Below are 14,504 nucleotides of genomic sequence, written 5' to 3'. Positions count from 1 at the left end.
CTATTCCATAAGCCAAACTTTGAAGCCAGCACTAAAATATTCAACAGTTGATCTTTCATCCCTTTGAATAACTATTGCATGTAAATGTAAATGAATTAAAATACTTAATAAGGAAACAGAGGAATAGAGTAGTGCCATTTACAATATGGGAAGCAACTCAGTTTACTGAACAATTATCTGGTTATAGATGTGTTTGTGCCAGATTATAGAGTGTGTAATTAGAAAATAACCTAATCTATAATGGGAGCAAATCTTCTAAATGCAGAAAAGAAAAAAAAAATCTAAAATAAGATATAAGATGTCCTTGGATTAGAAAACAGTGATTTATTTATTTTTAATTAGAATGAGGAAAAAAAATTATGAAGCACAAAAGTAACATCAAATAAATACAGAAAATAAAACAAATTGCTGTGAAAATTCTTCACCATTAATTACACTCTAAGTTATTTCCAGTTCAAAAGCAAAAAGGAATACTTGTATTTAGTCAAATTAATGCTTAATCTAGTTCATTATCTTGTTTCTGAAAAAGATAAGAATATTTCCAAAAATCACGTAGGATCCTGAAAGAAGGTAATTCATGCTATCATATATGCTATCATATATACTATCATGCAGTATATATCCTATCACATGTCTATAGCCCAAATTTCTTCCCAGCATAATGCATGGCACAAGCCCTAAAGTATGAAAAATCTTAACTTACTTATTATAGTTATAAAAACATAATAGCAGATGTTATGATATCTGTAACGCAGATGTAAAACCATGTCTCTTTGTGTTACCTGGTGCTATAGAATTTATAGGCTTCTGCAGTCTATTGCATTGCATAAATATACTATTTAAAAAAATCCCCTACATTTCAATTTAATTTATTTCCTTTAATTATTGATTAGCAAAACCACCCAGGGCTTTGTGTTCCAATTCTTTTGAAAGTTTTACTGTGTTTACTTTTAGAATATCTCCTGTGCAATGTAGTCAAATCTAATTTTTATAAGTCAGTTTTCTTACTTTGAAATATTTATACTCACCTGCCATTTTCCTGCCCTGTGATTACTCTTTTTCTCTTGAAATCCTCCTTTAAATGAGGCTTTTCTTTCAATATATGTGTATATCTTTAGATAATATAATGTTTTCACATTTTTTTAGGATTAATCTCTTTCTTTTTACCACTGCTGAATTTTGTTTGCTTTCTGTCATTAAATTCTGAGCAGATATTTTCATAGAGTTTCCCACCACACAACTCCTGACTGACTACAGTTCTTTTCAAAATTACCAGACTGTATTTTGTATATTTTCCTTTCTTTTATGGTAATTGAATTATACTCCATCCCTCTTCCCTGACTCTAAATATTTCTTTCTGTACTTCACATTTACCTGCAATACACTTATCTCAATTACACTGAATGATTTTATATATTAGAGTCAACATACTGTCTATTGCAGTATGTTGATTGTAATAGAACTTCTGTTCTATTATATCATTTCAAGATATATCATGTAGGAGTAATATCATCTTGCTAACAGCTATACTCAAATTTAGTTTTAAGCATATATCCAAGTCCTTTCATGGCTGGGGCCCCACATTATTCAAACTTGAATTCATGTGAAATATTCATTCCCATACTTATTTGCTTTTCATCAGGACATGGGCTAGCTCTCCAGTCTTAGTTCTACAAGTCTTTCTGGATGTTGTCATTCATCAGTTGGCTACTTAATATTTTCAGGTTTATCCTGGAGAATTTATAACAGAGTTTTGAAAGAATTATAACAACTGGTCCCATTTGTAAATACTTTTCTCATACTGAAATAAATTGGAAAGATTACAATTCAAAAATTTACAGAAAATATAGTATTTGCAAAAACATACAACTATGAAATGCTTCCTACTACACATAACATAAAGAAATTGCTGATATTAATGACATTATTCATGCTTTCTATTAATATTCTTAAATTCCCTCAGAATCACAAGGTATGCTAAATGTTTCTGGTACTAATTACAATAAATTTAAAACTTTTTTTCAACACCATCTCTTTTGGCACCACAGTCTGCAACAATGGTGCTTCAACACTGGTTTGAAGAAGCACTCCTTATAGAGACACCAGAAGTACCAGCCTGGTATCTCTACACAATGTTCTGCAGTGAATAATAATTCAAAAAAGGTACATAAGGGTTATTTTTTAACACAACTTTGTATTACTCCACAATAATATATAAATATATAAATATATAAATATACGATTTTCTTATGGGTTGAAGTTTCCAGATAATATAATTCCTTATCACTGATGCTTTGATGCAGAATTCTTTTTCTTTTGCAGATATATCTTGGCATAGTCTTACTTTCTACTTAGGCTCTTTTGCTTGGATTTCTATTCTTTTGAAGATGAAGCTTTGTTTGTGAAAGTCTTGTATACAGACAAAAGATTTTTGTTCGTGTATGTCCCTTTATAGTTTCTGATGTATATTTTGTTTTCTCTACATAAAACTTATCCCATTGATGTAAATGTACATTTTCCATTGATCTGAAAGGGCCTAAGATCCCATAAGTCTATTGTAATATATGGTGTAACATTTGCTCCACTAATAACACATAGCAAGGAGTAAAGTACTTTAAGAGACTCTCTGATCTGCTAAGATGAAGCTCTGGGTCTTGAAATAATTTTTTTTCATTAACACAATATCATTTACCAGAAATTTCACTTTGCTTGGTCAAATGCAAAGTAAGTTTCATAACTGGTCAGAACCTTCAAAAAGCACTATATAATGTCATAAATAGGACTGACTGTTTCAGAGGAATTATTTCAGTGATCACTTTATTCATTTTATGAGTACTATTTTGATGCAATCTAGAAATCAAATTCTTTATTCCTGGTAATACCCCACCCTCATGTACCTTGCAGTTTTTATTCCTTCTGCTTAGGACAGGACTGGAAATCCTAGCTTTCTGTCCTGGGAGCTGAAAAAATGAACTCTTTATAAAAATATAATGACCAGATGGCTCTTGCAGTGTATGATCAGTAGCTGGTCCAGTGCCCAATTTTGATGTACTGCTAGTTCTCAGGTTCCAGTCAAAATCATCATTTTCATCTTGCTTCCACCCACAAAGATCAAACTCAAAATTGCAATGCCCAATAGATGTACCTGAAAGACATTCGCACACACATGAGAACAGATTTTTTTTTTGGAATGTAATTAGATACATATACTGTACCCTGGTGAAGGGTCTGGAGCACAAGTCTGATGAGGAGTGGCTGAGGAAGCTGTGGTTGTTCAGCCTGGAGAAAAGGAGGCTCAGGGGCAACCTTAATGCTCTTGAAAACTACAGGAAAGGAGACTGTAGTGAGGTGAGGGTCTCCAAAGTAACAAGGGACAGGATGAGGAGAAATGGCTTCAAGTCATGTCAGGAGGTTAAGATGGATATTAGGAAAAATTTCTTTGCTGAAAGGATCGTCAGGCATTGGAACAAGCTGCTCAGGGAAGTGATTGAGTCACCATCTCTGAAGGTATTTAAAAGATGTGTAGATATGGTGCTCAGGGACATGGTTTAGTGGTGAAACTGGCAATGCTAGGTTGACAGCAGGATTTGATGATATCAAGGGTCTTTTTCAACCTATATGATTCTGTGATTATCTAGATTTCTCCTTAAGTTGTATTTAATGCCTAGAAAAAGAGGTAGTTGTCATAATGTTGGTTAATTTTCATATGAATCAACATGTGTGTTTTTTATCAATTTTCAAATCTTTAATGTCAAAACAGCAACCATGGTGAGTAAACTGTCCACTTAAATTATGGTGAGGTCAACTGCACCACTCTAGAAGTTTAAGCTCTGTATATTTTTCCCTCTATGCATCTATAAATTAATTATAATGATTACCAAGTAAGACTAAAGTTGCTGAAATAAGCTGGAATTTCAGTAGAGCCATCAAGAGGTTTTCGACTGTGTCCTGAATATTCTTATTATTATTGCTGGAAAGGAAAGTGCTTTGAAGACAAATTTGGAAACTGTATCAATTATTTAGTCTGACAATATAAGAAATTACAAAAGCTCTCTTGCAAAATGTATACAAAACCTGAGCCTCTTCTGGGATCTGATAAAGTTCAGCCATTTCAAAGTAGCTTTATTTAATTGACAGCTGACCAGAAGCATCAGTAATGAGGCCAAGGAGCTGGAATCTTTGGAATCTACACATGTACTCAAAGAGTGCAGATAGCTACCTCAAAAATTTCAGGCTGAAATCAGATGAAATAATTTTTCCTTGTATTTTTCTCTCTTAAGGTCATAAGGTGAAAAAGAAGGTAGAAACTTTTTCTTAAAAATATGAACTATTTAGTAAAAATAGCTTCACTGCCTTTTACATTTGCCCTTTATGGCATATATGAGGCCATCTGAAATAACAATTAAAATCACCCAAACCTGATGTGCTAAATGATATGATTATCTTTCATGAAAAATATAGACTGTGGTTTACCTCAACTGCCCATAAAATTGGTTCATCCTCATATTTTGCCATATGATTACTTAGTTACTAAAATTTCAAGATCCTTCTTTAAGAAATTTCTTCTGTTACTTAAAAGTTCCATCCTGAGTCAGTAAAACTCATGCATGCAACTGACTATTTTATTTTAAAGACATGTTTTCAAGAATCAAGACCTTAACTCATGATCACGGAATGTCCCTGCTAATGCTGTAGATGTTTATGTTACCTAAGCTAAATTTGGTTGCCCTTGTAGGATCTCTGTAGTCAACAAAGAGAAACACTCATACCTATAGGACAATGTATTTAATCTAACTCAAACAACTGATTGTAAGTTGCACGAACTTCATCCTGAAAAATGAGTCACTCCACTGATGAAAAAGAAAATTTAGGCAGCCTGCTTAGATGCTTGAGTTACAGCAGATGACTGTGTATTTGTATGTTAAATCTTTGGTAATAGACACTTCTACAAAGAATTCTTACTAATGAAGTACAAAAACTAAGCTAATCCTTCTCTCTGTGGAGCAGTGACACAGGGTTGCTGAACTAGTTCTACTGAATGACAATAATTTAAGAAAAACACAGCTGTAAGACTGAATCATATTGATCACAAATGATCTAATATATCTTTATAATAAACTAAATAATTAATTGGAGCATATTATTACCAACTATGCCTAGATGAACAAGAAATGCAAACTATGGGAGCAGACCTGTAGAGCAAAACAGCTCTGAGCATGGATCATTCATTCCTTATCTAATGGAATAATTTCTAAACATTTGACAAAACAGTGTATCTGTTAAAATGTGTACTTAACTTATGTTACAGCACTGTTGTCACGCTCCTCAAAGCAAATAAAACCAAGGCACAGGTCTCTTAATAGCAATATTTCAGCTTTATGAGGCATAGTTTATAGCTCAGCAGTACTGGCTTTATCCAGACATTGATAATTGGACTTGGTGAGTATTGTCTTGAGATGTAGTCCCAATGACATTCTGGAATTTCAGGAATATAACAAAGGTTAGAGACTAGTTTCTTTCAATATGATGCAGAAAGATTTCCTTAACTAAGGTATGATGACTTCATGCACATAGCTCACCATATCTACAACTAGAGTTAGAAATCCAGGAATGACTACTCCTGAAAGGTGCTTTGGAGATGTCTAGAAGTTGTCTGTCTTCATGTTTTTAAAAAAAATTGCTATGGATGGACAAAACTGCCCATCTCTTGTTCTCTGTGCTTTGGTCTATTCTGTTTTGCCCTACTAGAGCCTTCCTCAGGCTCTGAAGTTTGAGGTTTTCAAGTTACCATTCTATGGCTCAGCAGTGAGGAAACAAATATTTGATGGCTGGAATAAAGAAACCTTCATAAAGAGTGGAAATATGTGTTTCCTATCATTTTGTTCTTTTTGGAGGCAGCCTGCCTTATGAAAAAGCTGGGAAAAAAAAGAACTAGTATTTTTCTGTTAGATATATTTTCAGCAAGTATTGTGATGTATTTCTACATTATTAAATGTATAAGGCAGAGGCAAGATCAATAAAAGAAATGCCTAATTCTCCGGCATATTGTGGAATTTTAAAGCAGCATACCTATTTCAAAACTGAAGAAAAAATGAAAAAGAAAATGAAAGGAAAAATTAGTCTAACTCCTGATGTAAACTATTGAATAAAGCACCACCAGACCTAAGAAAAAAGTCCTAATTGGTCGCCAAGTATTTACAGTACAATTAGATGCTATGAAACGGGATTACTTTTTTATCTGAAACAAAATACATGTTGATTTACAAGTTTCAGCCCAGTAATGAGCCATGTGCTTTTAAAGCTCCATCATGTTTCACTGTAAAGCTTACAGTTTAAAATGCAGATGGGGAAATGTTTTTTTTTTTGAGAATTTTTTTAACTTTTTTTCTTTACTTAAAAATAACAATAAAAAACCACTTTCGAGGAAACCATTTACTTTGTGGGACTGTGTCTAGTCATCTTTTCCAATGGGAAATCAGAATAAAATCCTTACTTTAGTAGGTTGCAAAACTAAATTTCATCAGACTGTTTGAACCATTTTGCCTTTAATGCTTCAGTTTTTACTTGGCTGATGGTGTTTGATGGGAAATACAGACAATCTAAAATCTCAAAAAAAAAAGTAAACAGTTTTTAAATATTTCAGAAAGTAAAAGCCAAAGCCTGAGAATCTTTTTCAATAAAGTAGTTCCAATTGAAACAGTCCTTATTTTTAATTACAGAAGATCTGAGGTGAATATCCCCATAAAGGTTAGTGATGTACTATTTCTGGATTGGAAATCACTGAGGAGTTAAATGAAAATAATTTCCAAAATAATTTGCAAAACAGAGTCCCTTCACCCTTCACTTTAGATCAATAGAATAGCAGCATACTTTTGCTTCATAGAATTTGTATCACTGAGAATTTGACAAACTGTATTCACATTCTTCATAAAAATGAGGCACCTTTTCATATGGTACCAAATAATGTAGATTTGATTGTGTGAGCCTTTCTCACTATTGTAGTAGGAAAAAAAAAAAGAAAGTGTTAATACCATATATTGTAATCCAGGAGGAGCCATTTGATGTGAAACATCATTCTTTGAATCAGATACTACATATACTGTTTCCTGATACCTCTTGTAAAACCAATATTGTACAGTATCGAGATTAAAATGATCTGGTGAGAGACCTGACAATCCTTGGAATATCTAAGGAGGTAGGTCCCTCATCTCCCAAGGGTATTATGCTTGAAGTATTTTTTTTCAGCTTTAATACATTCTTTTCATATGGAAAGCAGGATAATTGTATTCTACTTTTAAAGACAGCTGCTTTCTGAGTTATTTTAAGAAATTCATTACCAGTTCTTTGTATTTTCTATAATGTGATTTTAAATTAAATAATGGTAATTTCAAATCCTTAAAAGCCAAGGAATAGAACTAAATTATTACTTTAAGCAAATTATTCTTGTTTGTTTTCTTAGCTGATAAGCCGTCAAAAGTATTCAAGTAATAAAAATTCACAGCAGGCACAGTTACTTATGATAATTATATTAAAAAAGAATCCATTCTTACTGCAAATAGTAGGGCTTTCATCCGAGTTGTCTGCACAGTCGTTTACAAAATCACACAGATTATTCTTTGGGATGCAGTACTTGTTGGCACATGTGAATTCCTCTGATGTGCATGGTTTGCTTGAGATGAGCAAAGGGGAACAATCTTCAAAGGTAATATCATCCACTGTCACGTCTCCCATGTAACTGATACCACGTTTTGCCCTGAAAATAACCTAATAAAAATTACAGAGCTGTTACAGTAAGCCACTAATAAGGTATAGAAAAGCTTATACACACAACATGAGAAGAACAGAGACTGGTGGTTCTTGCAAATCTTAGAATATGAAATGGTCAGTTCTTCAAAGCTCAGTCCTACAAAAGCTTGTACTACAGCTTGTACAGATCTGTCACTATAGCTATTGAAGAGTCATCTTCTAACACTACCAAGAACAAAAAAAAAAAAAAAAAGGAAATAAATTGTGCAACATACATACCAGCCCTCACTCATCCTGAATTAATAGCAAGAGTTTCACCTACTTCTGCAAAGTAAGTCTGAAAAAGAGTAGTCATTTATTCCCATAAATGCAAGAAGAATGTTAAAGTTTCATCAAAAGTCCATGACAGAAGTATCAGGTAATGTAACACTTAAAAATATGTTCCTGACTGTTTTTTCTTTATAAGACTACAACTAAGCACGGCAAGCATCTCTAAGGGTCTTGGGAATCTACTCTTATTTCAAAGCAAACATCATGCTCAAGATTCATTTTCAATGTTTTTACTTACTACACAATAAGGAGAAAGAAGTAGAATAGTTTAACCTAAGTTGGGTTCAAGGACAGAAGAGATTCTCAGTCTTAAAAATGGATATCAGTCTGAGATTAAAGAGGAATGAGAAAGCTCCAAAAAACTTGAGTCCAGCTCAGATAACCACTCAGACAGACAGAGAGATGACTTTTGCTATTCAGATTAGAGATACATGTACGGGGTAAAAAGGGAAATGAGGAAGTGAAGTATGTATAATATAGAAGTACTGAAGCCAGCTGTGTAGGAAGCACATAGTATAGGAATACACACCTGAAAATTTGATCGAATTCCCAAGAACACTTCTGCTCTGTTCCACTGGGGACCTTGGCTGCCACTTTGAGTCCACAATTTAGAAGTCCTGTTACTGGTTTTACAGAGTACCTAAAAAGGGAAATAATTCTAGGTCACTAAAAAATATCTTTCCATTTCCAATTCACTTTAGGGTCCCTTAATTGTATACAAGAGTACAAAAGCATCCTGTACATCTCATCTCTATACCATCATTAAATATTGCAGAATCGTAGAATATCTGGAACTGGAAGGGACCATCAATCCCAAATCCCTACTCCTCGCAGGACAATCTAAAATGAAATCATATGACTAGGAGTATTGTCTGAATGCTCCTTGCACTCTGACAGGCTTGGTTCAGTGCCCACTTCCCTGGGGAGCCTGTTGCACTGCCCGACCACCCTCTCAGTGAAGAACCTTTTCCTGATGTCTTATCCAATGCAAACAGATATGCCAGCATAAGTGACTATATTAAGGAAATAATGCTCTAAGCTTTTCTGATCTCGGAAAACATACTCAGTCCAGAGCCTTAACTTGGACTAACTTATTAATTTACTTAGAGTGGCTAACAGTGAATAAAAATTCTTCATTATTGGGTTGTAATTCAGTTGTAAAACATGGGGAAATGACTAACAAGTGTTACTGAAAATATACTAGTTCATACATACATTAGACTGCTCTTCTGGGATAGATTGTCTTGTCCTGATTCTTATGAAACATTTTTTTCTTTTACAAACAAAAACTTGGTCCTTTTTTATAAAGACCAAATTTCATAAATTTGGGCAATGAAAGACTTGTAAGCCCCCATATCCCTGCAAATAGTCAGTGAACGGGGGAAAGATGGCACTTTTCAACACGAGCAGAAAGTCCGAAACATGATTTGCTCCAACCTCTTGGGCATCCAAATTCAGCTGAGCTGACAATAACAACAAGATGAGTGTTTGATGAAGTGTATCAAGCTGTGTCTCCAGCCAGTACTAGAGAGCTAAACATCCATTCACCAGTTGCCTGAACTACTTCTGCTTTCAGGGATTTACTGCTACTCTGCATAATCTTCTTAGGGCAGCCCAGGCATTTTTCATCATAATGAAAAAACTCCTTTTTTTGTTTTAATTTATGCAGTCCCATGTGTATATGATGTTGCATAACAGGTAAGTTCTGCCAAGCAAACAGCAGGTTCTTACACTAAGGAGCTTTTATTCCAGGGAAACAAAAGGAACAGATAACATTAAATTGGATAGAAAAACAAAGTGACATCTGACTTTACAGACAAGAAGGACTGTCCATGGAAGACATGAATTTAAGAGAAAATAAATAAATTAGAGAGAAAGGAATTACAGATATTATTTGAGAGAATAAAGGATGCTGAATAAGAAAATATCTTTTTTACTCTCACATACAAACTATATTTTTATCTGAAGATACATGTGTGAGTATAGACACATACACACATGCTTTTACATAGACTGTGAATTACCTGTTCTATTATATATCCAATTTGATACTGAATGCAGGGGTGACTGAGTGACTTATCCTGAGTATTTTTTTTCAATCCATTTCTGATGCTGTAGGTATTTTGTAACAATCATGGGAAATCCCATTTTATGTTGTGTGGCAAAAAAATTGTTCAGAACAATGCTGCTGTTTTATTCATTCTTTTTGCAGTGACTCTGATCTACAAGCTGCTAATGAGTTAAATTTCCTTTCAAGAAGCGCTTTATTTTAACTAGAGTTAAGAAAAAGGTATGGGTAAGCACATTTGCTACTTATATGTCATAGAAATAGTTCAATGGTGCTTACACTAATATAATGAAACTCTGAAAGTTGTATCTTCAGTTTTCTAAGGACTAAGTTATTTTTACGAAATTTTAGCTCAAATTTTGATACAATTACTTCTTTTGTTCCTACTCCAACATTCAGGCAAAGACCTTGATGCCCTATTATCTACTGTTGCTTTTCAGTGTCAAAGAGTATTGTGTAATACCAGACTTTTCCTTGTATGGAAGCTCCAACTGTGGTATGTCTATAAGGTCAGAATTTTTGGTTGCTATAGGTTATATTTTACCCAGCCTATTGAAGCTAATTCTTCCTTCAGATCATAATATATTGAGAGAAGTAGAGTGTTAGTAATTGTTCATTTTCATTTATTAACAGCCTAGGCTTTAATGAAATTAAAAGAGAAGGCATAAATTTTCTCACAGTAATTTCATGCTGTAAAAAAAACACCCAAAAACAAAAAACAAAACAAACAAAAAAACCAAAAAACAATCAAGCAAAAAAATCCCAAACAAATAGCATCTCCATACCTCCAGAGAACCTATTGTTGAACCATTCATGTAGTTCCAGAATATAACTTTGCATCTGGGGCCCGTAAAGGAGATGACCGGGGTAGCAAAGTCAGTTGTGTGACCAAATTCTCCATTTGAGCTGTCTGCAAACAGATACCATCCTTCTTCAGTACCCCTGCTCAGAGAAAAAAGGTTATCTTTATTAAAACAAAAAATATAATCGTAATTAAGTTATGTTTGCAATATTTTTCTAGATAGTATCTCCTGTCTGGGTATCTGGATACATTCTAGTGTGCAGCCAGAATCCCAAGAAAGCCTTGCAAAGGCAGCTAATATTTTCATATCAGAGATAGGCAAAAAAAATAAAGAGTTGAAGTCAACCTTTATCCACAGGATCATACAGATGTGGGCTAGAGGGCCTCTGGCTTTCCCTACAACCCTCTTTCCTCAGGGAAATCAGAGAGTTCAATCCTGCCTTAAAGAACATCCAAGACACTGGGTGCAATTTTGTCTCCTGAGCTGCTGGAAAAGATTGAAAGATGAAGTAAGCATCAGACTCTGAGTGTACAAAGAGACCAGAAGTGCAGTTTTAGTGTTTTGGGCATCTGAGATTTGGCCCCTAAAACACTTGTTTTCCCAAGTAAAAAGCAGTTGTTAAACAAAGATGAGATCCTGCTCTCCCCAGTGGAGATGCTTCATGCTCAGTGCTTCTCAAAACAACCTTTCCAACAAGTGCTCACAAACCTGATGATGTAGCCTATGTTCTTAAATAGGTGCTGGTGTTAGGTTTTCCTTGCTTTTCAGTTTTCTTAATTGACCAAGTTCTGAGCAACCACTCTGTAAAGTTGTACCAGTACAGCTGTGAGAAGGCAGTGACCATGCCCAGCAAGCACTACCAAGAGAAATACAATATGCCCAAAGATGTCATGGCATCAGGCCCTTCCCAGACTGAAAGTCCTGCCTAATGGAAGAGTCAGAAATTTGATGGTAGAGATTCAGAAACATCCTTTCAAAAATCCTCAAAAACCAGAGACTGTTTCACTGCTTGTTACTCAGAGTACTGCTTTTGCCTCCATTGGTGTCACACTAGAAATGAAAAACAAAACAAAACAAAACAAACCCCCACCAAAACAATGAAAAAGATAACATTTTAAAATGTGGAGCATACCACCGTTTGGTGTAGGTCAGACATGTTACAAGAGAAATCAGTGAAGACTGTTCATAAACCAAGCAGGGACTGAAGTCAGTCAGGGGGAGATTTCAGCGGGAAGAACAATGATCTCTGGAAATCAGGATCTTCTCCACAGTTTTATTTTACTTTTCATTCAGAGACAGATGAGAGAATTTTTGCTGAAGCTTTTCTTTTATCTCTGAATTCTGACAATTGAGACATTTTTATAATTACTTCCTGCATTTACATTATCATTTAGATGGCAGCCTAAATATTAAAAGTTTCTCCTAATAAATTGCAGGTACTATAATTAAGAGTGGAAAACTTTGAAAACTAATAGTTACAGGTCTTTTAAGCAAGTATATATTTGGAATATTAATTTATTTCCCTCCTTTCTACTGAAGAAAGCTGTAACAATGTAACAATTTTATGTTTCTTCTTTTCCTTGGTGCTGAGTATTCTATCAAGGTCTGGCCTGGACATAAGAGAGTATCCATTTCTATTAAGGTTTGCAAAATATTTAAAAAATCAGAATTTGCTACTGGGAACACATGCCTTCGGTGGCCCAAGACAGTCAGCTCTGTATTTACAACAGCATTCAAGAGGACTGTAAGAAGCAGAATGATGGAAAGGTCTGAAAAGAAGTAGCACTTACAGCCCTCATACTTCCTGGGTTATTCAGTATTACATCTATGCCTCCCAGTGAGATTAGTTTAAAGCAGTGGTAGGGTACAATCAGTACTATGACAACATTAAATCATCCATCTCTTATTGACATGTTCTGTCAGACATGTCTTTGTCCTGAAGGCAGACCAAAGATCACATCTCTGCCTAGATACTACTTGCCCCATAGCTCATCCTAAAAAGGCAGAGGTCATTGCAAATTTTTTTACCTTGTTTCAGTGTTTGGTACAATATCACATTTAAAACTATTAAACCAGAGGAAAGTTAAGTTTACCAGTGAAACTCTTCACAGAGCGCTGGAGGTTAAGCTTGGTGGCAGTACGCGATTACAAGAATATTAAGGTTACCCGGGAAAGTAGCAGGGAAACAGAAGGATCAGAAAGGGATGGGTAAGTATGTGTCAAGCACTCTTGTTGACTTTCACTCCTTCCATGGAATTTTTACACTTAGGACTACGAGACTTACATACTTGTGATCTATCCATGTTCTTTAAAAGAAATGCTTTCTCCTAGTGACATTAATTTGTATCATGTTTGCTCACAGAAGAAAGAAATTTCTGTCTTGAAGTCTTTAAGCTGCCTGGTCTAGCAACCTGCATGGAATTTACAGGGAGGTGCACATTATATAGGGGGAAGAGTCTGAAGAAAGTAATAAGAAATCATTCTGTTTGCATAGAGTACATATGCTAGAGGACCCTCATCTTCTATGGATACATCTTTTGTTAACGTATATGCAACCATTTGTTCAGTTTTTCAAGCTCTCACTTTCAAAGTAAAAGATTTCATAGATGGCCTACCTGTATTTTAAACTAGTAAGAAATATACAAAATTTCCATAAACACAAATTATAAGTCTCTCTTACTCTGCTCAGAAATCGTTCTTGTCTTCACCCACCGTCTCTGTTTTTATGTGATCTTTAGTGAAGGTAAGAGTTTCTTCATTCTGTGATTTAATCATTTGATCCCTCCTTAAATTCCTTTCTTTCCTATTCCATAAAAGTATTCCCCTGATTTTTTTTTAGTGAGATCTCAAGGACTCAATGATAACAAGTGTAAAACAAGATATTGTTCAACATGTATAACAGTAAATAAATCTGGCTTTCAATGTAGATCTTATGTAAGTGCTGAAATTCAGCAGAACACAGTAAGACTCCCCTGCCAATAGTTTCAAGAGCTCAGGCTAATTTGGAAAATTATCCCATGGAAAACCTTTTAGTTGGCAGCTACAGTGTCATTAAAATCTTGATACTTACCCTTGGAAAATAATTAATTTTACCTCTATACTGAAAGTATTCCCTATATAGAGACATTCCTGTGCCAGTGCAATAATCCTAATTAATTTCAAAGGGAAATTCACAACATTTTAATGGATATAAAATTTTCAACATAAGCAACTGACCTATATTTGCACACTTGTCTTTGTTAATAGCTTAATATTTCAGATATCTTTTAAACTGTATTTGGCAAAGAATGGGCATTCATAAAGAATCTTCACTGTATTTCCCTCTTCAAAGCATTCAAAAGAACACAGCGGACTGAATATACTGAACGGGAATTAACACTGAGGGAAAGATTAGATGTGTTAAGAAAAGTTGGAGACCTATCAAATAATTAAGCCCATCTTAAATCTGGTAGTGTTACAAGTAATGTCTCATGCTGTGAATTACACATTTCACAGTAGTAGTTGTCTATTGTTGGAATGTTTGAAAGTGGATCAAAAATTAATCGGCTGAACTTTCT

The 14,504-nt window shown here is 34.5% G+C and overlaps 1 protein-coding gene across 1 annotated transcript in view; it reads right to left on the bottom strand.

Moving 5' to 3' along the window:
- The window catches only part of MALRD1 (MAM and LDL receptor class A domain containing 1), a 246,779-nt gene that overhangs the window by 142,033 nt on the left and 90,242 nt on the right, over window positions 1-14,504 (bottom strand). The window contains exons 22-25 of the mRNA XM_064634936.1: window positions 10,930-11,086; window positions 8,606-8,716; window positions 7,551-7,764; window positions 2,898-3,145 (exon numbers count right to left, since the gene is read on the bottom strand). Of these exons, the coding sequence (XP_064491006.1) occupies window positions 2,898-3,145; window positions 7,551-7,764; window positions 8,606-8,716; window positions 10,930-11,086 (730 nt within the window). The remainder of the gene's footprint in view (window positions 1-2,897; window positions 3,146-7,550; window positions 7,765-8,605; window positions 8,717-10,929; window positions 11,087-14,504) is intronic.

Source organism: Pseudopipra pipra, chromosome 1 (genome assembly GCF_036250125.1).
Source record: "Pseudopipra pipra isolate bDixPip1 chromosome 1, bDixPip1.hap1, whole genome shotgun sequence".
Classification (NCBI taxonomy): domain Eukaryota; kingdom Metazoa; phylum Chordata; class Aves; order Passeriformes; family Pipridae; genus Pseudopipra; species Pseudopipra pipra.
This window is presented reverse-complemented; position numbering and strand designations above follow the sequence as displayed.